Raw genomic sequence first — 23,035 nt, forward strand, 5'->3', positions numbered from 1 at the left:
CTGACTATTTGACTTAAATTTTTGACAAATAGCATCAATATTCCTCACCTACCAAGGCTACCCTTCGTTCATTCGAACCAAACCATTATATTTTTTTCCACCTTACCCTTATTTATTTCACTACAAGCTACCAATAATTAAATGAAATGTGTCTTCTTCATGGCTCCATATATACTTAACTGGTTCTGCAAATGCTATTTTGATTCTAAAACAATTGTGTTATGCGACTCGTTAAACATAAAAAATAAAAAACAAAAAAAGATTTTTAGGTGGCAATTTTTGATGCAATTCGCTATTTCAATTCAAGGTTAGTCTTTTAAATATGTATTTAATTTGAAATAATTCATAAAATTGACGGTTAACCTCGATGAAATTGAATGATCAGATACAGTTTTCCTAATGAGTAATAAATTAAAATCTAGTGAAATAATTAATGAGAATTAATAATAGTTTATTAATCAAAGTTTATAACAAAGGTTGAACAAAATAATAAATAAAAGAATGTCATAATCAAACAAAAGTAATTATATATACATGAGCTATATATGATAAACATTGTAAATTTAAATTGAGACATAATTCCAAGATGCTGATAGCTGATATCTAAGAGAAACAATCATTGAATGAAACTTCAGATTCTTTTTTTTCTTTTCAAATGTTTCATATGATGATAAAAGAACAACTAAGATTTTCAGAGAAAATTTATGCATAGGAGAGGGCAAAAGAAGTGATCATACAAGCTTAATTACCAAAAAATAATGAAATATGAAAATCTCTTTTTCATCGACTAGAGTTCAACTTTGCTAAACAATATTTTAGAATTATTTGTCATGAATGTATTGAACCGATGAGTGAGTGCACCTTTAAGATTGTTCAAGAAGGAAACTTAATTTCCATGATGAGTGAATATTAATTCTGCTTCTTGTAAAATGGGAATTAATTAGACTTTCGGATTAGTTTTTTAGAAATGTCAACCCCAAATCCAGCCAACTCTATCAAGCTCTCATCAATCTCTTTCATTGGCGAGTCAGCTAAGCCATTCTTATGGAAAGCTTCATCGCAGAGACCGAAATTGGAAATTGCAGCACTAAGCATAGTATTGACTGCGCTAATATCGTGAGAAGAAGAAGCAGCCATAGCTTTTCCAAGATCATCAATGACCTTATTATAAGATTCAACACATTTATCAAGGCAGCTAGAAATTACAGACGATTGGGAAGGATTCTGGGTCGCTTTGTCAGAAATGGTGATGGCCCTCTCTACCTGTTTATAGATAGCTTCTATGATCATGTTCAAGATCGAAACAGCATCTGTAGGACCAGATGTGTATGGAGCAATAATGGAGATACATTTGTGAGGGTTTTCTGTAACCGAACATATCTTTTCAAGGGTAGGATCAACGGGTGGCAGTGGCGCGTTTGCGGTAGAAGAGGAAAAGAAATCCTTGGATGGAAAATGTGGGGATCCAAGGGAGGGAGATGGGGAAGCCTCAGGAGATTGGGCAGTGGAGAATGACAGAAAACAAGAAAGCAAAAGCAGAACAAAGATTTGCTTGTTGTCCATTGATCTTTATGTGTTGGTGAGATGATAAAATGAAGAAGAAGAAGAAGAAGAAGAAGAGGAGGAGGAGGTTGCTTTATTGTGGTTATGGAAAAGGCAGAGATTTATAAACAAAAATAATTTCAGACAAATAGCAATTTCCGTTTATACATGAGATTACGGTTGAGTATGAAAGGTTGTGAATGCATTGCATTCTACTAAATTGTATCTATTTCCTTTTTCCTTTCCTTTTATGGAGATTTGGGTTGTGGTAGTTACAAATTATAGTTAAAGCGGTTGTAGTTAGGTTATTTTAGCATCTTTGCCCATTATTAATTTCGTTATTCATTTTTTTCTCTATAAATATGGAATTTATATTTTGTAAAGCACAATAAAATACAACCAAAGAAAAAAAAATGACAACTAAATTTATACAAAGTTTTTGTATAAATATATTTCTAAATTGAGAAATTCTTGTGCACACTCAATTTATCACAATATATGTAATGAGAATTATATATAAAATAAATGAAACCCGAGAAATTTTAGAATGCAATAGTTGTATCTACATATGTGTAATAGTTATATTATAATCATTGATTATGATGAGTCACATGTAAATTTTATCATAATCAACGGTTAAAATATACCTATTGTGTCTTGAATAAAAATTTGAAAATTCTTTTTTAAACCTATTCCACCATGTACCGAAAATACAAAAATGTAGGAGTCATATATTTAGATAAATCCTGCTATATATCTTATACTTTGGTTATAAAGTGAGCTAAGTTCAAGTAAGAAAATTTTTTTTCTAAATTAGATATATTGTAACATTTATTAAACATCACTCAAAATCACATAATGGTAATTAATATTTGAGATTTCTATGATAGTTTTATATATACTTATAAATCGAGGGATTATTAGGAGTATCTGGTACATATGCATAATATCTCATAATCATGTGGGATTCAGTCTTTATATTACAAAGAGAGTCCACTTTTTTGTAAGAAATAGTATTACTCTTATGTATACCAAGAATATTCTATAATCTTCTTTATAAAACTCATAAAAATTGGAATGATGACTTATAAATAGAGGGATTATCACGGTGTACACACAAACACACATATGTATCCTAAATAATAACTAGATGGTAAAATACACACCCGATTACATTACATTTCCACCAGTGCCTAATAATATGACATAGAATTAATTAAATACAAAGATAGAAGAAACAGGCATATATAAATATCTGCAGCTGAATTTTGATAGATAACATCTTACACGCATGTTTTAAGTTTTTCATACCCAATCCTTCTTATGTACAAATGAAGGGTTGTAGAGACATATCCACTTAGCTTCTGGTGCATACACCTCCCTCATTGCCATAACTTCACTACTTATTCTGTATCATGAAAACACATTTACATATATCAGTTAAATAAATAATATATACTCTTATACTCATAGACAAGAGGCCTCTCTCACTCTCTCTATTTATATGTATACCTCAGAGAAACAATTTTGATGAAGTATTGACTGGTTGTTTGTGTTCACCAAAAGTTGACATGACATTTTTGCCTGCTTGAGAATCAAAAGAAAGACGATATAAAAGAGAAATTAATTTACATTCCAATAAATTATCATGAACATCTTCCAATATTGTTTATAAACAAAAAACCAACCATATACCAAATCTTTGAAGAGGTAAAGAATAAGCTGTGATGCATTACCTTCAAAGGGTACTCAAAGAACAACAAACCAAGCTTGCCAGTGAACACTGTAGCAGTATCCAAGGGCACCTTGCCCCTAGCCAAGTCCTCAAGCAAGGACATCACGTCAGACAGAATCCTGACCCCACTGAACTCCATCACAGCATCTACGCAGGATGATTTTAGGGCTCTCACGTGCCCTTGCCCTGATCTTACCTTCCCCAGCCTCTTCCCTCTATACTTGAGAGCCACATCGATGTGCCTAAAATCCATGGAGTACACATCCACATTACGTACTTTTACAGTGAGGTGCAGTGATACGTCAATGCTGATTACGGGCAAGGTGTGGACGTGTAATTTGTTTAGATGCAACCGGACGATCTTGAGGGACGGATCGGAGGGCCAGAAGAGGAAGAGGAGAGCAGCCAGGAGGAGGAAAAAGACGGTGGTGATGATTATGCGCCAAAGAGGACGGCGGATGGTTGGGCGGCAAAAGGGTAAAACGTTGTAGTTTCGATCGTGTTGACATGGTATAGGAGCGTAGTAGTGAGGAGGTTGCCGTTCAAGTTTGGAAAAATCCATGGGAGCTTAAGGAGGGATGAAGGCAGTGAGCTTTCTGGAGGGATCAAAAGGTAAGGTAAAAGGGAGATGAGGTTTTTTGGCTTTTTGCTCTTCAATGTGTTCTGTTTTTGTGTGAGGAAATTGTGAAGGGAACTTCCTAGCTGTTGTACTAGTGTTTGTTTCTAGGGAAAAAGAATCTTTAGGGGTCCATCTCCATCATCATATGGACTATTTGGGGACAGGAGTATGATTTTTTTCTTTGATCATTGTAATGTGAATCTTCCAACATTTTTATTGGAATTTGAATCAAGGACATCCAACATATAAGGTGAAACTCAAAATTTTTGATGCTGTTTTTAATGGTTAAGATTTCCTTATAAATTGTGTGGTAATGCTTTTCAGATTTTTTGAATTGTTCACTGGTATATATATAGATGTGTTTTTGTCCATCAATTTCTTCAATCAAGATAGCACCCAGTATTCATCACTGACATCAGTTTGGATTATTCTTTTGCATGCACAGGGAATCTTTAAAGGGGTGGATGCTGAGCTATCTACTTAAGTTATTGGACAGATGTGGTTTGCTTATCTCCCCAAGGAGGGGTATGTTTTTTTAACGTCTTTGAAAGCTGATTGATATTTTTAGAGAAATAAGGAATAAAAATTCTCAAATAATTAATGATACCAAGAAATTGCTAAATTTATTTTATTTTCAAATTTTTATCAAGAAACTTGAGTAATTCTCGAGCAACATATGAACCATATTTATTTTAAAAAATTACTACAACTTATAATTGCGCACCGCCCCATATTTAAAGGGCATTAAGGGTCAGAGCCCAGAAATCCCACCGATAAAATTGGAAAAGTGCCCAACTGAATAGCGTAGTTAGGCCTCATCACAAAAGAAGTAGAGGCCCAACTGAATATTGCTGGATTATCCACTTTGGCATATAAATTATACTTTTTAGGAAAATCAAGGCTTTTGAGTGTTGTGGGTTCCACAGAATCTAATGGGCATTGGCCCACAGATACACAGAGATGAGTATCTGCAGGAGCAGCAACAAGAAAACTACCAGTCAAAGGGGTGAAATCTACCATTCTTTGCTCAGAATTCCTCCTGACATATCCCTGACTTTCTTTGTGAAACCAAACATATGTTTCCTTCTTCAAACATTACCGATCTTTTTCGCTGAAACTTATATTGTATACAACCATATCCCAATCTCTCAGTCTGACACTTTTTCTTTACTTTGATAATTCCAAGTTAATTTGCAATGACTAGGCCTGGCAACAGGATCATACAAGCCAAGCTGGTGGGTATGTCTTTCCTTTATATTTTATCCCCCTAAATGGTTTTTTTCCTTATAATTGGGTGAATTGTAGTTCTTGGGTGTGTTTTGTTAGAGCAAGTTCACTGAGCCCCAATAGTGTTGCTCTCATTCAATTGTTTGCTCAATCATTTTTTTTCCCTTTTCATTTGCTTTAATTTGTTTGCCCTGAAATGTGATTGTCATGTGTATAATGTATACTAATGATATAAAGAATTAAATGACCAAAATTTTGTAAGCATCAATGAGAAAACCATTTTCCTTGATGGGTATGGTGTAGGAGAGATTCTTCAACAAATAAGTTTGAACTCCATTTGAAAAATGCATTAGTGCCTATTAGATTGTATAATCATTGACTACACCAAATTTAGTTTAGTATTTCCCTCATGAAATACTGTTAAGAGAATTATTTCTTCAATTAATTTGGGATGTTATATCAAAATTAAAGGCTAATGGTTAAAAAGTTTTCAAATTTTTACTACCATTAGATAATGTGATTCAGACCAGTTTTCTTATTGCCAATTCATCATGATTTTATAGTCCAAATTCAGTGAAAATATTTGTGTTTTCAGTTATTGTAATTGCCCCTGCATAATATATTCTTAACATGTTTAATTTCTTGTTTTCAGGTGCTTCTGGGGGACATGGGAACTGGGAAAACCAGTTTGGTATTAAGATTCATCAAGGGCCAGTTCTTCGATAACCAGGTTCAAATGCACCTCTGGCCTTTTCCATGTCATCTCCTTTGTTGTCAATTAATAGCTTTCTTAGTTGAGGACATTTTTCTATATATCCAGGAACCAACTATAGGAGCAGCTTTTTTCACACAGATATTATCATTAGCTGAAGCAACTGTGAAGTTTGATATATGGGACACAGCGGGACAAGAAAGATATCATAGCTTGGCTCCAATGTATTATCGTGGCGCAGCAGCAGCAATAATAATGTATGATATCTCAAGCATGGTAAGCAAGCCTTTACTTCTTGTGGCTATGCTCAGTAGTTTGTTTCCATCAATGATTTAAGCAATTTCATTGGTCATATTATTGACAGTCTTAAAAATAAATTGTTGCGTACAAGTTTCCGAATTTGTTGTCTTAAAGGATTGAAACAACCTTACTGGTAACTTGACTGAATTCTTTGGGACAAATCAGACATGACCCTGTCTCTGCTGGCTTGCTTCTTCTTATGTAAAAAATATCTGCTATGATGTATTTTGGCATTCTACTGCAGGATACATTCATTAGAGCCAAAAAATGGGTTCAAGAACTGCAAAGACAAGGTGAGGCTTCCAATTGAAATAAAAGCCAACCCAATACATTTTAATTAAAGCTTTGTGTTTCCATTACAATCTTTCATTCTTTCATATTCACTTTTCCAATTCCTATGATGTTTCCTCACAGATTAGTAGCAAAAGCATCGAAGTCTGTGATAATGTAACTTGCAAACTTCTAATCAGAATGTAGCTTGTTTTTGTTCATGAATTCAACAGCATCAATTAAATGAATATGCCTTATGTGAAACACTGCCATTTTGATTCCATTCTCTTGAGTTAAAACTATGTTCTCCCCCTCTTCAATTACACTAAATTGTGCTGTCAACAGTATCTGTAGTGCTTTTATCTAAATCCATTTTAGTTTAATTAAGTGTGCACAGTGGGCTCTTATTCTTGCTGTCAATTATGACTCCCTTCTAATGAATCTGAACCCTTCTTTATTTTTGTTCTGCATAAATAGATGGCTGAGCCTTCTGTCGTATGCTTATTTTTCTACTTTCTTTTAAGTGTGATTTTGTTCATATGTAGTTGATTTGGGACTCATAATATCATTTCCTATATTATTGTTCTAGGAAATCTTAATATGGTTATGGCATTGGTGGCAAACAAATCTGATCTAGATTCTAAGAGAGAGGTGCAGAATGAGGTATTCTTTCCTGGCATCAATAAAAAAGTGCATATCATTATTTTTTGTGTGCAGATGCTGAATAACATTAACATTTTTTGGTTGATGCAAGAGATCAGCTGTATTATGTACACACCAAACACTTGTTCATACAATTAAACATTAACACGTCATATGATCTCTACACTTAAAGTTTTGGTTGTTTCTGCCTAATTATATTGCTGTTTCTTTGTTAATTTTGTTGATAACGATTCTCAAAATCAACCATTGTTTCTTTTTCCTTTCTAATATATTTCAGGAGGGCGAGCAATTTGCTCAAGAGAATGGAATGTTCTTCACAGAAACATCTGCAAAAACTGCTTACAATATCAATGAGCTTTTTTATGAAATAGGTAAACTTATTTTCATTTATCTTGGTAGAAATTCATGATCTGTTAATCCAGTTACAAGGACGGTCGATCACATTTCCCATCTGATATCATTGATCAGTCAGGGCCATCTACAAATTACCTTAACCTAGGATATTATTAGTGATCACTGATCAGACATGTCATTCTCCATTTACCTTCTATGTGCTTGTATGAGAACTTGATTTTGCAATTCTTAGATGGTGTTTTCCTTTCCATTTGCAGCAAAGAGATTGGCAAGAGCTCACCCTCCTAAACCTGCTGGAGTGAATCTAAACAATGAAACGCAAAGTAGAACAAGAAAACTATTTTGTTGCACTGGGTGATAGGGCATATCAAGAGTCCCTGTATCAACAATAATCGCAAGCCCACTTGCCATTTATGTAAAAAACAAAACTTTGTAATTGCTTTTGGAACAGGTGGTCATTGCTTACTTCCCTTTTGCGCCACTAAAAGAAAAAGGAAAAACAAATCAAGACTATTGATTTCTCTTATAAGCTCCCTTCCCTTTTAAGCTGAGTTAAACATGAACTTTTGTAAAGGAACTACTTACAAGAAATGAAGAACATATAACGGATACCCTCTTCTTTATTATTATTATTTTTTTAGTATAAATAACCTTATTTGGATTGATAGATTTTCTTACACGAAGGTGTTGTACCAACCCTGCCTGCTTGCCTTACCTGAACAATCCAGTGAGAGAGAGAGAGAGAGAGAGAGAGAGAGAGAGTTCTGACTGGTAAGGCCTAAGGGGTGAGATTCTAACCAAGAAACAGCAGCTTTCTCAAACATTTAAATTTACTTGACCAGGCTAACTGTCGTAAGGGCATTCACCAATGGGAATCAATCTATCAAACAGCACTCCTGAGAGTGAAAAAGGGAAACGAGAAACAATCCCCATTAAATTTAAGGCGCTTCATGAATTCTTGATGCCTGAAAAAACACACCACCAGCTTCTTTAAGCTGTGGCAAACAAAAATTTTGCATTAGGTTACTAAAAAACTATTTCTTTCTTCTCCAATCCTGAAACTGAATCATTTTGATGAAACAAACAACATGATTGTGAGGAACAGTTCCATATAAAGATTGCAGCAGAATTACGAGTTAAAAACAAGACAAAATACAAGGATTTTCTTTTCCTGGACGCTGTTTATTCTTCTGCAGGGTATACAAGAAAATTACACAGGCGTAAAATTGTATATTCATCATGAGTTCTGTCTTTAATTTTGGTGTTGCGCTATTGACCTCAAGTTACTGTACATGTCTGTACAAGCTTGGGCAATATCAGTCATCGCTCTAAAGAGCTCTGGCAAGAGAGTTTTGAGACTAGTCAAAGACTTGTCCCTCACCTGTACACTAAGCTTTTGGCATGCTTCCTCTTCTTCTTCCAACTGCTTGCTCAGTGAATCCAAGATAAACTGTCTCTCTACCATAGCATCCCTGTGGGGATTGTCTTCTGCCCCATCAGGATCAGATTCATTATTTGCAAACCCTATCATATGCTTTTTCTTCCATTCTTCAAATTGCCTGGTCTTTCGGTCGAGCTCCTTTCGCGTGGCCTCGCATTTTTCTCTCATCTTCATCTCATCTTCTTGATGATTCATGATGCTCTGCAATACAGCAGCAAAATTACTAATTGCACTTCTTGCAACCTCATCTGGAAGTTTTTCCAAATCATCATGCCAAGCTATAAGAAGCGCATGAATTGGAGGATTCTGAACCCTTGGCGGAGAAGAAACCTTTTCTTTCAAATTGCTTTCAATAGGAATGAGGTTTAGTTTTAACCAACTGTTGAGTGCCTTTATGTACTCTTTCTGAAAGTCTATAAGTTTACAAAAATTTGTATGCCAATCTCTTACAATCGAACATAGCTGACAAGTGCGATCATAATGATATTCACTAGTTTCCTTGGGGGACTGAGAAATATCCAAAGATCTCAGGGCAGATACAAGCTTCAACTGGGCCTCGTGGTGAAATCGCATGGTATCCCACATCATGGCCATCCTGAAATTTAAACCATTTACATTTCAAACAAGATAAGATTGGTGCAAGGAGATGACAGTAAATATTCTATCATTCATATTCAAGCCAAAGCCACTATCTTCCTTTCATACCTAGTTTCTTTTTAGTGATAAACTGCCTAATAAAGAATTCAAGACACTTTTCATTTTGGAAGTTCAAAAATGAAAACAATGTTAAAATAACGCAATTAATTATATTCAGTTCAGGTATTCCTATGGAACGCATTTAAACAAAATAAACATCAATAACTCTTTATATTGAATGGTACCACTAATATGAAAACAATGAAAACAATGTTAAAATAACGCAATTAATTATAACGCAATTAAGTTCAAAAATGAAAACAATGTTAAAATAACGCAATTAATTATATTCAGTTCAGGTATTCCTATGGAACGCATTTAAACAAAATAAACATCAATAACTCTTTATATTGAATGGTACCACTAATAGCACAATAACAAGAATAGCAACTCAGTAGGTATTATATTGCAGCATCATGTGAGGTTCATCAGTTCAGATGAAAATTTCATAAAATCAAAAACATTAGTTTGCCACTGCTAGTGCATGGGATCATAAAAAAAAAATTGAAAGAACAATTCCTACGCACAAAAGTAAACATGTGGAATTAAAAAGGATAATCAATTTTGCCTATACTGTGGTTCTTGCCCAAAAGAACGCAGATATTTATTTAAATAAGTGAAAGAATTTCTCCCATACTATAGAACAAAATTATTACAATGAAATTGGTTTGGTTTGCATCAAACAAGATTGTGATTTAAACGACACATTTGATGATAATGATGATGATAACAACAATGAAAAGTGAGCATAGCACATGTGGCAATAGCAATAAGAAAGAAACATAAAAACAACAAAATGCAATTGATATCATCTTAGAGTATCCAACCTACTACTGATAGACCAAACTTCATATAAAAATCAATATTAGATTAATATATAGTAGAACAGAACAGAAAATAGATCAATATGCTCATATACTGAGTGTATCCTAAAAAAGGATGCAGCGACAGATTGGATAACTGACAAATATATAAAATGGGCAGAATGAGGAATGAACGCACATAATAAGAGAGGGAAATCAATTTGATAATAAATTAAGAAACCAACTGAGATCGTTTGCTTGAAAGAACAAGGAAAAAATTCAAACAGACTGGAATATCATTTGATAAAATGGCTCTAATTAGGCAGAAGTTAAAAATAGATCCCGAACAGTGAATTTAAGCAGACAGATGGCCACTTCACCACCCAGGATTTTGAATTAGTTCTATCAGCTTTTGGTGTGATAAACCATGAGTATCATTTATCTCCCATTCTCCCTGCAAACTCTATGTTGTTGAGTAGGCTTTTAGATGCATAACTTATAATGTTTTTATCATGATATACAAAATCTCATAAATATGTCTAAATTCATCAAGAAAGATCCCACACAACCTCACCTAATGAATTCTACTGTTTTTAAGCAACTTACCCATTCACAAGCTGAACAAGTTTTGGATATAATTGTTCATCTCGCAAACGGTTTATCTCTGCAACTGTCGAGTCCATTGATTGCATGTCTACAATGTATCTTGTATGCAGATGGCTTACAGCTGCTTTTAATTTCTCCAATGACTCAGAGTTACCACCCCGTTTCTTCTGCTTACTCAGTAAAGCAACCTTCCTTTGATAGTCAAATTTCATAATTTCACCTGCCTGTCCAGCAGCAGTCAAACCACTTGTGACATTCATCATAAACCAAGACATAAGAAAATTGCCACATGTGCTTTGTAATACGCAAAAGGAGGAATAAAAGGAGTTCAGATACAGCCAGAATGGAAACTGTACATGTAGTGAACAATGAACTAATGCATTAAAGGTCCCTTTAGATTGCCCAGGAAATGAAAATGGAAGGCATGAATTCCATTCCACTATATGGCCATACGAAGAATCCAAAATTGCATTGCATGAATTCCATTCCATTATATGGCCATACGAAGAATCCAAAATTGCATTACTAAATTTATGCATTTTTTTTTTCCTCAAATCAATTTCAGAGCAAAATGATGTAAATTTTGTATATAATTTTCAACATTACCAATAAACCACACTTGATCTCAAAAATAAACCATTGAGGGAATTCTTTGAATGGGATTATCTAATTTACAGCAAGCATATCCCACTCCAAGTGGACAAAGAAAAGGTCAAACACAAGTTTGCAAACTAACAATTCAAACATATGAGATACCAAGAAACCAAACAAATATGTCATGAATGTTGATTCAAGGAAAGTGAAAAACAAAGAAACTAATTCTTCTTCAGCTCCTAAAGCTTGTCCTGTGAAGAACAATCAGTTGCAGGTGAACTCAAAATTGTCTATACTCATAGGAGGGAATAGTCACCCAAATATGTTTACTGATCCACGTCAACAAATTCTTCTGCATTCTTCCGCATTCTTCCATGAACCAATCCAGAAATAATCCAGAAATTTATTAACTTCTTGAAAAATTCTATTTATGTCAAATTAACTTCCTGAAATTTGGTATTTCTCTAAATGAATATTTGTTTAGAGATATAAATTATGTTAAACACTAGCAGATCTCTCAATTTCCATTGTTGTAGTCACAAGAGGAAAAGCAAACTTCCAGTTTTGCAGATATTACAATTATAAAGTTCATTACATTGCCAAGCGGCAATTTCTAGTAGTTAGTTATACTGAAGAAAAATAAATTTGTGCACTAAACATTTAAGGTTAGCCATGCTGCATAAGAGGCCATTCCAATTCAGTAAGCCACACATATGCAAAAACCTTTCATATGAGCTAAACATGTGCAACCAAATACAATTATATATATATATATATATATATATATGGGGCAATTCATGAACTTCAACGATCAAAACTCAAGAGTGGGTAAAAAGTAAAAACATCTGTAAACATTGTCAATGTGAAAATAAGGACGGGAAATAGTGATTATCCAGGAAAGATAAAAAATAACATGCAAACAAAGGATGAATGGATGAAGCTGAAGCAACCATGAAAACATACTTTGACTTCATCATAAAGCTTCTTTTCCCAAGCTAGCATCTTATCCAATACAGTAGCATGAGTTTCATGCTCATCTGTGTCGACATCATCCTTACCATCATCAAAACTAGGCATTCCTTTAAATGACCGATTCCATGTAATAACACGCATCACTCTTTTAGAGTGGTCAATATGTCCTGCAATACCGGTGTCAGGGTCATTTAAATGGGAAATATCTATAGCCTGTGTAAGGTATTACCAGCGTGAAAACATAATGAATCAGTAGCTCTTTTTTCAGGTAAATCATCAAAAGAAAGGTTTTAATACAATTTTTTCCCCATTTTCACCAACTCAAACAATTCAACAGATAATGCATGATAAAATACTAATCACAACTAAAATTTGTGAACAAATCGCGGCATATTAGTAAAGAAACAACGAACCAATTACCTCGATTATCAGCAAAATTAGAGTGATAATGCAACCGTGTGGCCTCCAACATCTTGGAAACATCATGGGCACTCTCAGAAGCCTTCAAGAAATGATCATCAAGCTCAGCAAATATGACCATCAAATTCATCGGTTTTCCCACCCTCCTCCCCATTTCTCCACCGCCCTTTTTCACTACCTTCTTCTCCACTGCCGGTACTGGCACTGGCACTGGCACCTCGACCGCCTTCTCCACCTTTTCCTCAACCACCAACACCGGATTCTCCTCCTGCTCTTCTTGTGGCACTTTATTGGCCTTTTCCTCAAACTCCCTCCGCCCCAATTCGTCCACCTCCAACGGTTCTGCCAAAGTAGGCCCCGGCATACTCTCCACCGGCGCAAAAAAGTAATCACTCCAAGACGATCCCTGATGCACCGTCGGGCCCCGAATCACCTCCTCTTTCCACTGCTGCGATGGCTGTGGCTGTTCTGCGCCCTGCTCCATGTGATGTTGACGTTGATGATTCTCTTGCACAGCTCCTCTGTTACTGCCACTGCCTCTTTTACTACTACTACTTCGCTTCCTTATCAATTTCTCATTATCAGGAGTATCAAATTCCATCTCCTCGTCTTCCATTATCGTGGGCCCCACCGATTTCGATTCAGGCTTCTGGATCATCATCTCCGGCATGCTCGCGGCGCGCTGAAGCGGAAGCGGAGGAGGAGCTGCCGACGTCTGAAAGTTAGGGAGTGGCGGAGGTGGAGGAGGGAGCGTGTCGACAGAGGAAGAAGAAGGGGCGACTGTAGGGGCGGCGTGAGCAGGCATAGAGGAGGAGCGGTGTGCGACCTCTCCATGGGTGTAGTCACTGAGGGCGGCACCGGTGTTCTTTAAAGTTATAGCGCAGGCGAAGTGAGCGGAGGCGAAGGCGTTGCGGGCGGCGACGGCATCTTTCATGAATTTTTTGCGGTCTTTGCAGCGAGAAACGGCTTCTTCGTTCTCGATCTTGGACTGGGTACAGCCCATCTCTCAACTCAATTTTCAGTAGATTCTCAGTTTTGGATCTTGCGAAGAGATTGCTGAACCAAGTTTTTGCTCGTAGCGTAGTGGTAGAAAAAGCAGAGTGGTGGATTTTAGGTACAGGGGGATCCTGGCGGTGGTGAAGTCGTTTTACTGATAGTTGTTAAAAAGTGTTTTAGGGATCGATGAAATTTGTCAGATTTTGACGATTATCGGGCCTGGATTCCGAGGTAACCAACACTGTCAAACAGATCTATGAAATTAATTTTTTTCAAAAAATTATAATATAATTAAAATTTAAAAACAGGCTTATTAGGAAGCACAATAGGTGACCTAGTTGGATTGTCCTGATTTGCCACTTTCCCATGAGCATTTGTAGTTTGTGAGGCAGAGGATCTACTCCAGATGCTGATATGCTTGCCAGGCTGGCAGTGGGATAAAGTAGAAACTAGCTGGCATAAAGTTAACATCTCGAGCTAGATTTTTTTTTTTTTTTTTTAAACAAAAGATTTATTATGCAGAGATTTGATGTTAAATATGGGCATAAAATCATTCTTCTAACAAACATAAAATTCACTTCAATAAAGTCACTAGCAAATGTAAGAATATCAACAATCAAACCAAAAATCTCAGTAGGATGATCCTTCCCTTCCAAAGCTTGAATAATTGCTAGAGTGTTCCTCCATCCAAATTCGTTGGAAACCTCTAATTTTGGCAAGAAACATCACTTTCTTGCAGATTAAAGCTTCTGCCATTGATGGTTTCGAAATTACTGAAAGCTGTTTGCAGACCAAGTTATTAAGGGGCTAGAGTGATCTCAAGCAATGGCTGCCACCAACTTCATTCCAACTTTAAAGGAAATAGCAGCATCAAAGTTAATTTTAAGATTCCTTCCAGAGTAGGAAGCCAACGTTGCATAGTGATAGGATCTATCTCCATAAATGTGTTATAGGGGAGAGACAGAAATCTGCATGGTATTGAAAGCTAAGGGATTGATTCTTGAAAACAAGAGCATTTCTAGGCTTCAAAATATGTCGCATCTAAAAGACTGCCATAACAACAAACTCCTTAATGTTTTCGTGATTAAAAAGAGGCATGCAATCCATCATTGTTGCACCTGACATAAAAGAAGATCTGATTCGAAGGAGGAGGAGGAGGAGGGGGGAAGGAATTGGATCCAAATTTCCAAAGCTCTCGGGCATTTAAAGAACATATGCTACTATGTTTAGCTCCACAGTAAAAGATTTGCTGCTGCAAATAGTTTTTCACTCTTATCATTCAAGTATAAAGAATTACAAATATAAATAGTGTTACAAAGATAAGTAAACAATAGCAAGATATAACAGCTATACAACTAGATTTTAAGGGATAATACAACTAATATAAGTAAATAACAGCAAGATATAACAGCTATACAACTAGATTTTAAGAGATAATACAGTTGATATATTTGAATAAGTAAAGGAATTTTATCTATTATGCAACAGACGTGGGTGACTTGGAGATATTCTCAATATGCCCCTGCAAGATGGTGCTCCAATTGAAGACACCAATCTTGGGCCAAAGTTGCTGTAGGCAGACTCTTGATTGAGGTTTGGCTAGTAAATCAGCCAATTGATCTTTAGTGGATATGTGTTGAATAGTGAGGAGCCCAGAAGTGACTAATTCACAAATAAAATAATAATCAAGTGAGAGATGTTTCATCCGTGAGTGGAAAACTAGATTAGCGCAGAAGTATGTGGTGCCAATGTTATCACGTAAGATCAGGGGCTTGTATTTAATTGTTGATTGAAGCTCATGAAGTAAAGATTCTAGCCACAAGAGTTCAGAAGTTGTTGCAACAACTGATCGGTACTCAGCTTCGATTGATGACCGAGCAAAGGATCGTTGACATTTGGAATGCCAGGATACCAGTGTCCCACCAAAATAAATGACATAAGCACTAGCAGATAAGAGGTGATCTTTATCACCAGCCCAGTCAGCATTGGAAAACGCTGTGAGAGAGAATTTTTTGTAGGGGCAAAGTAGGAGACCATGATAAGCAGCACCCTTTAAGTAACGAAGAACCCGTTTCAATGCCTGCCAATGTAAGTTAGTAGGTTGATGCATAAACTGAGCTAACTTGTTGACTGCAAAACTAATATCAAAATCAGTGAAGGACAAGTACTACAAAGAGCCAATGACACTTCAGTAAGTTTTTATATCAGTGGCACTACTACCATATAAAAGTCAAAGTGTACTGCTGGTGGCAAAAGGCGATCTAACTGGTTTTACTTCATCCATGCGAGTGCGTTTCAGCAGATTGATGATATACTGATGTTGAGATAACAATAAGCCACCATTGAATTTATTAACAGAAATGCCAAGAAAGTAATGTAGCGGTGCTGGTTCTTTAATAGAAAACTTTTGCCCTAAGCTTTCAATGAAATCAGTAATTTTATTGTTGTCATTTCCAGTAATGATAAGATCGTCCACATACATAAGAAAATATATGTACAGCCATCATGATTGTAGAAGAACAGAGAGGCATCGATCTTGGAATTTTTGAAACCAAAGGAGAGTAAAAATTCAGAAAAAGCAGTATACCACACTCGAGGCGCTTGTTTCAAGCCATAGATGGACTTATGCAGTCTGCAGACAAAATGAGGAATTATTAGAATCAACAAACCCATGGGGTTGAGTCATGTATACCTTGTCCGTAAGGGGACCATGAAGGAAGGCACTGTTGACGTCTAACTATTGTAAAGACCAGCCATTGGATAAAACAATAGTTAACACAACACGAATGGTGACAGGCTTGACAACAGGGCTGAAAGTGTCAGTGTAGTCTTGTCCAGGTCACTGATGAAACCCTTTAGCAATAAGTCTCGCTTTGTATCTAGCTATACTACCATTTGAGTTTCGTTTAAGACGAAAAACCCATTTGCAGCCGACAGCTTGTTTTCTTGGTGGTAAAGGAACTAGACTCCAAGTACCATTCTGCATTAATGCATTAAATTTAGCAGATAAAGCATCTTGCCAGTTCACATCCTTCATTGCTTGAGTGACACAAGTAGGCTCCTGTAAGTTGGGTGAAGGATGTTTGACAATGGAGTGAAGTTGTTTTGGTTTATATATATTATTCATGGACCAAGTAGTCATTGTGTGAGTTCGAGTAGGTTCGGTAAGTTCAGGTGGTGGAGAGGTAGTGGAGACAGGGAAGGATTCTAATGGGTTGCTTGTTGTATTTGGTGTGGAGGGAGAAGAAATAGGACGAGGCTCATCAGTCAAGACAACACAATTAAGAAGACACACCCACCTGAGTGGTTGAAGGAGAGTCCACCAAGTCATTTACTTGCTGAATGTTAGAGGTGCCATGAACAATAGGAACACTGTAAAAAGGAGGAGTGTGAATAACAGAAGATAACCAATCTGACTTATTCAAATGTGTAACTCTGGGAAGAGTAAGATTATGGTTAGCATAAGGCAAGATAGATTCTTCAAATTGAACATGCCAAGAGACATACGTTTTACCCGTCGTGTAATCAAAGTAGAGATGCGCACTTTGAGTAGGTGAGCAGCCTAGAAACACACAAGGAAAGGATTTTTATTGTAACTTATGACGTGTATAGGGGCGGAGCCAAGGAAAATAGAGACAACCTAAAACGCGAAGTTTGGAATAGTTAGGAGCAGTCCCAAAGAGTGTGTGATAGGGAATAGACATGGAGATAACAGGTGTAGGAAGCCGATTTATTAAGTAACAAGCTGTTTGGAAGGCATAAGACCAAAATTGAATAAGGGAAGCAGCATGAAGTAGAGTGAGACCAGTTTCGACAATGTGCTGATGTTTCTATTCAGAAATACCATTGTGTTGCAGTGTATGAGGTGGAGTGATTAACGACGAGAACATAATATCTAAAATTATCAATAGAATTGAAGAGAGCTAGGCCCCAAACATCCGAGTACACAAGTTCTAGTGGAGAAGTAGATGACAAAGAAGAAGCACCAAAAGGTAATCGGTGACTTTTATTACATGAACAGAATTCACAAAATGAACTATTGGAATAAATAATAAGAGAGTTATTTTTGGACAAGTGATAGTAGGATGTTACGAGATGGATGACCAAGACGATGATGCCAATTGACCATGACACTAGCAGCAGCTGTTGGTGACATAGAAATAGGTGGACAGACCTTCGTTGGCCACTCATATACACAGTCTTTATTCCGGCCTTGAATGAGAAGCGCCCCATGTTGAGATCCTTCACCTTAAAAGACAGAGGAAAAAATTCAACTGAGACGTTATTGGTTAAACAAAACTGTGAAACAGACACAAGATTCTTTTTCATAGTGGGAACACATAAAACATCCTTTAAATGAAAGGGAGTTGAGGAATGAGTAAGAGTTGTTTGTCCTGTATGTGTTATTGCCAAACCTAAACCATCACCGATAAGGATTTCGTCTGGGCTTGTATAATCAAAGTGAATGGATAGGTTGCTAAGGTCACTAGTAACATGGTGAGAGGCTGTTGTATCAAGGAGCCACTGGGAAGAGTTCAAGTTGGAAGCAACTGCTGCATTTGCAGATGGAAATTGATTGTTCCTGTGCTTAACTTTGAAACATGTTTTGGCAGTGTGCCCGTAACGATCACAGAACTGACATTACACTTGAGACTGTGTGTGAGAGCCATTGTTCCTCAGCTGAAAGGAATGAGAGGACTGTCCGCTGGAGCGAGAAAAATTATTTGGTTGTGAGAAGGACCGTGGCTAAGAGCTAAAAGAATTTCTGAATTGAGAGTTGCGTCTTATGACATTAGCAATAATGGTGGAAATTTCAGAAGATTGTTCTTTCTTAAGAGAAGTATCAAAGTCCATCAGTTTCTCATGAAGTTCTTCAAAAGTAATCGATGTTTCGCGAGCTTGAACTGCAATAGTCAATTCACGAAATTCTGATCCAACACCATTGAGGACAAGAATGGTGAGATCATCATCGGTTAAGCACTTATCAATAAGAGCAAGCTCATCAACAGTGGATTCAACAAACTGAAGGTATTCAGGTAGTGGTTTTGAACCACGAGAAGTTGAAAGCCTTTCTTTAAGATGCATGATACGAGAGCGAGATTTATTAGCATAGAGTTTTGCTAATTTTTCCCAGGCTTCACCAGATGTACGTGAGGCTAAAATTAGTGAAATTGACAAATCAAAAACTGATGCCAATATAGCATGAAGGAGGAGACTGTCTTGACGAAGCCAAATAGCATGAGCAGGATTAGAAGCAGTGACTCCTTCTTTCCTTATTGCAACTGGAGGGCAGGGAATTGTTCCATCAATATCTCTAGTCAGATCAAGACAAATGAGGAGGGCCTGAAATTAAGCACGCCAAGAAGGGTAGTTGTTGGAGGACAATTTGAGAGGAAGCTATGTGGCAGCATTGATGGTGATTAAGGTGTTTTGTGAATTAATTGGAATAGCGAAGGAGGTGACTTGTGGTGGGTTGACAACAGTATCATTGGCCATTGTGGGATCTGGACTCGTTGAGTGTTCTTGCTCTGATACCATAAAAAATTTGTTGCTGTAAATAGTTTTTCACTCTTATCATTCAAGTATGAAGAATTACATATATAAATAGTATTACAAAGATAAGTAAACAACAGAAAGATATAACAGCTATACAACTAGATTTTAAGGGATAATACAGTTGATATAAGTAAATAACAGCAAGATATAACTGCTATACAACTAGATTTTAAGGGATAATACAACTGATATATTTGAATAAGTAAAATGAATTTTATCTGTTATGCAACAGACGTGGGTGACTTGGAGATATTCTAACCTGCATTCAAGAGTAAATTGGGGCAATCGACGGTAAATGACAAAGAAAAATGGATAGTTTTGAAGGAAGGGGCATTTTCCATATCTTCTTCCAAAACAAGTGGCTCTCCCTTCGAGCTTAAGAACCAGGTCTTGATACACCCCATAAAGCAAGTTGGAGACTATGGGCTATGAAATAAACGGATTTGACTGTGTAAATGCTTCTTTTATAAAAATGTCATACAAACTTGTCTTCATAGAAAAACAAAGATATCCGTACAGAACAAATATTATTTCCTAGCCTTGAAAATTCTGATGCAATTTCTGACGATCCCAAGACCAAGAATTGGCATTAAAGAGCTGTGAGACTTAAACCATTAAGGAATGATGGTCAGACTTGGCATTAGGTTTATCAAGAAAAGGATTTGGAATCCACCTATTCTCTTTGCATAATATAGATTCACCATTTACAATGTCACATTTGATTCCCTTTTTCAATAACATGTCTACCCCATAAGATGCTCTGCCTAGGGTGAGCAGATTTTGGTTCAAATCGAAAAATCGAATCGAATCAATTCGATTCAATTGGTTCAGTTTTAAAATTTAATCAGTTCGATTCGGTTTTATATTATAAAAATTTCAGTTATTTTGATTCGATTTTGAAGAGAAAAAAAATAGGTTAAACCGAACTGAATAGTAATTTTATATATTCAAATCGAATCAATTGAATCGAATCAATTTTTTAATTGATCTATTTTTATAGAGAATTTATGAATTATATTTAATTATATATATATATAAATTATTTAATTTAATTAATTAATGGTTATTAGGTTCAAACCAAAATTAAAATTAGATCAAATAATTTAAAAATTAAGTTTAAATTAAAAAATCAAAATTAATCTATTTGAATTGAATTAAAGTAGAGTGATTCATTCAATTAATTTTTTTTTATTTTAATTCAATTTAATTTCTAAAATACGTAATTACCCCCAGCTCTGCCAGCCTTAGGAGTAGTAGCTACCTTGCCTAGCCCGAAGGAAGAAGAAAACGGGAAATATTTCCCTTTTGGCAGCCGGCTTAAAAGCTAGTGTGTGTCAGTTGGAGGAGGAGAACAACACAAAATACAAGGAATGGGAGGACATTTTGAGTTTTGCACTTCTTTTGAGACCCATCCTTGGGAAATGGGCCAAGATTTACAAGCCTGTTTGACATTTTTAAACCTTGTCCATTATAATTTGCCTATAAGGTTCTAAGCATCTGGGCAACACAATGGAGTAAGCCTTATTCTATCCAATTTAGACTACCATTGAAAGGGGTCTTAATACTATCAGAATTATCTATTGTTATGAAATCTTAAATTTAAAAATTAATTAAAAGAAAAAGGAGAAAAGCTAAATTTCAATAACTAAATCATCAATTTGCTAGTCATACTATAAGAGCAATAGTATCGCTAATGATCCTAGGATTGTTTTCAGGGTTATCAGTTTTAATAGTTTATAAACACCAGAAAAAGCTGCACAAGCACAATACAATAAAACTAGCTTGCTAAAATAAACCAAAGAACAAGTTGAGCAATTGGATTTCAACTGTAATTTGATTGAACTCCAAAGCCACTCAACAACGATGTAATTTATTCGAGGCTCAACTTGGCTTTGAACCGCAAACTCATTTCATAAAACTTGCGCTTATCCCATATAGACTTGGACACAGTCTCCTTTTGCGAGCATCTCTTAGCCCACTCCACTAGCTGAGGGCATTCCACTTCCATGCTGAAGTTTCCCAGGCTCTCAAATGTGTAGAATACGTTGTAGAATGGAATCAACGCCAAATCTATATAACCAAAACTCTCCCCATTAAAATATGCCTTTTCACCAAGCTCACTGTTCAATGTTTTCAAGCTCTGGATCAGATCTTTCCTTGATGCTTCCATGATCTCTCCTTTAGACCTCCACAGCATTCTCCCAATTGGGTAAATCTGCATGTTAATTTAGTAAAAAAAAAAAAAACAAAAAACAAATTTAATTAGTACATGATTAATGAATATTTAAATTGAGCTGGAGCTCACCTTCTTATCAATGTAATCAGCCCAGAATCTGGCATGAGCTCGTTGGTAAGGATCAGAAGGCAACAATGGAGACTTATGGTTCCAGAAATCATCAATATATTGGACAATGATCATAGACTCGCAAATGGGTTTCCCATTATGGATCAAGACAGGGACTAGCTTATGAACTGGGTTCATTTGGAGAAGAAGAGGGCTCTTATTGCTCAAGTCTTCATTTCTGACTTGGTAATTTGTGATGCCTTTCTCTGCAAAAGCTATCTTCACCCTTTCTGCAAAAAGACTATACTCAGAAGAAAGCAGAATTAGCTCTTCAGCCATTACACGACAAAAACTTCAGCAACCACAAATCCAATAGATAAGGTTAGCAGTTGTAAAGTTCCAAGTGAAATTGGAACAAAATCCAAGTATTTATTAGCAAAAGAGCATCGCCTTTTTTTACGTCATTGCTTACGTCAGAGTTATAATTCTCATGATTTCCATATGCCAGCAGTGAGTCCACTCAATTCCATACTTTAGATGTTTGTTAAGGTGTCACTTCCACATTTTAAAACAGAGATTATTGAGTGCTATTGATATATTATAAATAATAATAATAATAAAAAATTTTGCACTCGTTTATATATATATATATATATATATATATATATATATATAGCTTTTAATGTATAACTATCACTTGCAATTAATAATCAATAGTAATAATAATTTATTTTATTAATATATTAACTTAAATTCTTAATTTTATTTTGTTATCTTTTATATAGTATCAAGTATATAAGCTTTTTCTATATATTATGTTTACGTTAATGTATCAACATTTATTTAAAAAAAAAAATTTATTATTATAAAAATTTTAAATAAATATTTAAATTATTTTTTAACAAATATTTACATATTAAAATTTAATTAAATTCATTTTAATAATTACTTATAAAATATGTAAAAATATTAATTATAATAAAATATTATTATTAATTTTACAATATTTATTTAATAATATACCAATTAAACGCTGAATTTTAAACTCTTAACTCTCTGCCTTTACCGGTTCGATGACCGAACCAAGTTTAAACATTCTTAATGTCACACCTTACCCCTCTGTAAAGCATAACATGATCCCGTAGCATACCTAATGAACTACCGAACTTCACCTACCGATAACTCACTAAGTACCCTACAAGTGATTTTAAAACAATTTTCTTACTTTTATAAGTGATAAGCATT

General features: G+C 35.6%; 5 protein-coding genes across 5 annotated transcripts; 1 reads left to right on the forward strand and 4 right to left on the reverse strand.

The window, feature by feature from the left end:
- Positions 1-936: 936 nt before the first annotated feature.
- Positions 937-1,563, reverse strand: LOC110649143 (uncharacterized). Its single transcript, XM_021803577.2, has one exon. It carries the CDS (start codon positions 1,561-1,563, stop codon positions 937-939), a length of 627 nt encoding a protein of 208 aa, XP_021659269.2.
- A 1,049-nt stretch (positions 1,564-2,612) lies between these two features.
- Positions 2,613-4,062, reverse strand: LOC110649136 (uncharacterized). The gene is made up of 3 exons (XM_021803568.2): positions 3,279-4,062; positions 3,055-3,126; positions 2,613-2,950 (listed from the first exon to the last, which is right to left on the reverse strand). Exons 1-3 carry the CDS (start codon positions 3,837-3,839, stop codon positions 2,942-2,944), a joined length of 642 nt encoding a protein of 213 aa, XP_021659260.2. The 5' UTR covers positions 3,840-4,062; the 3' UTR covers positions 2,613-2,941.
- Positions 4,063-4,914: 852 nt separating this feature from the next.
- LOC110649135 (ras-related protein RHN1) lies at positions 4,915-8,033 on the forward strand. The gene is made up of 7 exons (XM_021803566.2): positions 4,915-5,131; positions 5,776-5,853; positions 5,944-6,111; positions 6,380-6,428; positions 6,995-7,068; positions 7,346-7,439; positions 7,680-8,033. The coding sequence occupies exons 1-7, from the start codon at positions 5,093-5,095 to the stop codon at positions 7,778-7,780; spliced, it is 603 nt and encodes a 200-aa protein (XP_021659258.1). The 5' UTR covers positions 4,915-5,092; the 3' UTR covers positions 7,781-8,033.
- Positions 8,034-8,514: 481 nt separating this feature from the next.
- LOC110649141 (protein ALTERED PHOSPHATE STARVATION RESPONSE 1) lies at positions 8,515-14,213 on the reverse strand. Its single transcript, XM_021803575.2, has 4 exons — positions 12,955-14,213; positions 12,526-12,701; positions 10,969-11,192; positions 8,515-9,458 (listed from the first exon to the last, which is right to left on the reverse strand). The coding sequence occupies exons 1-4, from the start codon at positions 13,955-13,957 to the stop codon at positions 8,675-8,677; spliced, it is 2,187 nt and encodes a 728-aa protein (XP_021659267.2). The 5' UTR covers positions 13,958-14,213; the 3' UTR covers positions 8,515-8,674.
- A 6,903-nt stretch (positions 14,214-21,116) lies between these two features.
- LOC110651596 (probable glutathione S-transferase parC) lies at positions 21,117-22,189 on the reverse strand. The gene is made up of 2 exons (XM_021806971.2): positions 21,812-22,189; positions 21,117-21,721 (listed from the first exon to the last, which is right to left on the reverse strand). Exons 1-2 carry the CDS (start codon positions 22,127-22,129, stop codon positions 21,377-21,379), a joined length of 663 nt encoding a protein of 220 aa, XP_021662663.2. The 5' UTR covers positions 22,130-22,189; the 3' UTR covers positions 21,117-21,376.
- Between the last annotated feature and the right edge of the window lie 846 nt (positions 22,190-23,035).

Source organism: Hevea brasiliensis, chromosome 1 (genome assembly GCF_030052815.1).
Source record: "Hevea brasiliensis isolate MT/VB/25A 57/8 chromosome 1, ASM3005281v1, whole genome shotgun sequence".
Classification (NCBI taxonomy): Eukaryota; Viridiplantae; Streptophyta; class Magnoliopsida; order Malpighiales; family Euphorbiaceae; genus Hevea; species Hevea brasiliensis.

Excerpts from the sequence above, each read along its gene's own strand:
- LOC110649143 (XM_021803577.2), bottom strand. The coding sequence starts at position 1,563 with ATGGACAACAAGCAAATCTTTGTTCTGCTTTTGCTTTCTTGTTTTCTG.
- LOC110649136 (XM_021803568.2), bottom strand. The coding sequence starts at position 3,839 with ATGGATTTTTCCAAACTTGAACGGCAACCTCCTCACTACTACGCTCCT. Across the intron at positions 3,127-3,278 it reads TCTTTGAGTACCCTTTGAAG|GCAAAAATGTCATGTCAACT; the intron begins GTAATGCATCAC and ends ATTCTCAAGCAG.
- LOC110649135 (XM_021803566.2), top strand. The coding sequence starts at position 5,093 with ATGACTAGGCCTGGCAACAGGATCATACAAGCCAAGCTG. Across the intron at positions 6,112-6,379 it reads TGTATGATATCTCAAGCATG|GATACATTCATTAGAGCCAA; the intron begins GTAAGCAAGCCT and ends ATTCTACTGCAG. Across the intron at positions 7,069-7,345 it reads AGAGAGAGGTGCAGAATGAG|GAGGGCGAGCAATTTGCTCA; the intron begins GTATTCTTTCCT and ends AATATATTTCAG.
- LOC110649141 (XM_021803575.2), bottom strand. The coding sequence starts at position 13,957 with ATGGGCTGTACCCAGTCCAAGATCGAGAACGAAGAAGCCGTTTCTCGC. Across the intron at positions 12,702-12,954 it reads TAATTTTGCTGATAATCGAG|GACATATTGACCACTCTAAA; the intron begins GTAATTGGTTCG and ends CCGGTATTGCAG. Across the intron at positions 11,193-12,525 it reads AGCTTTATGATGAAGTCAAA|GCAGGTGAAATTATGAAATT; the intron begins GTATGTTTTCAT and ends GCTGCTGGACAG.
- LOC110651596 (XM_021806971.2), bottom strand. The coding sequence starts at position 22,129 with ATGGCTGAAGAGCTAATTCTGCTTTCTTCTGAGTATAGTCTTTTTGCA. Across the intron at positions 21,722-21,811 it reads CTGATTACATTGATAAGAAG|ATTTACCCAATTGGGAGAAT; the intron begins GTGAGCTCCAGC and ends ATTAACATGCAG.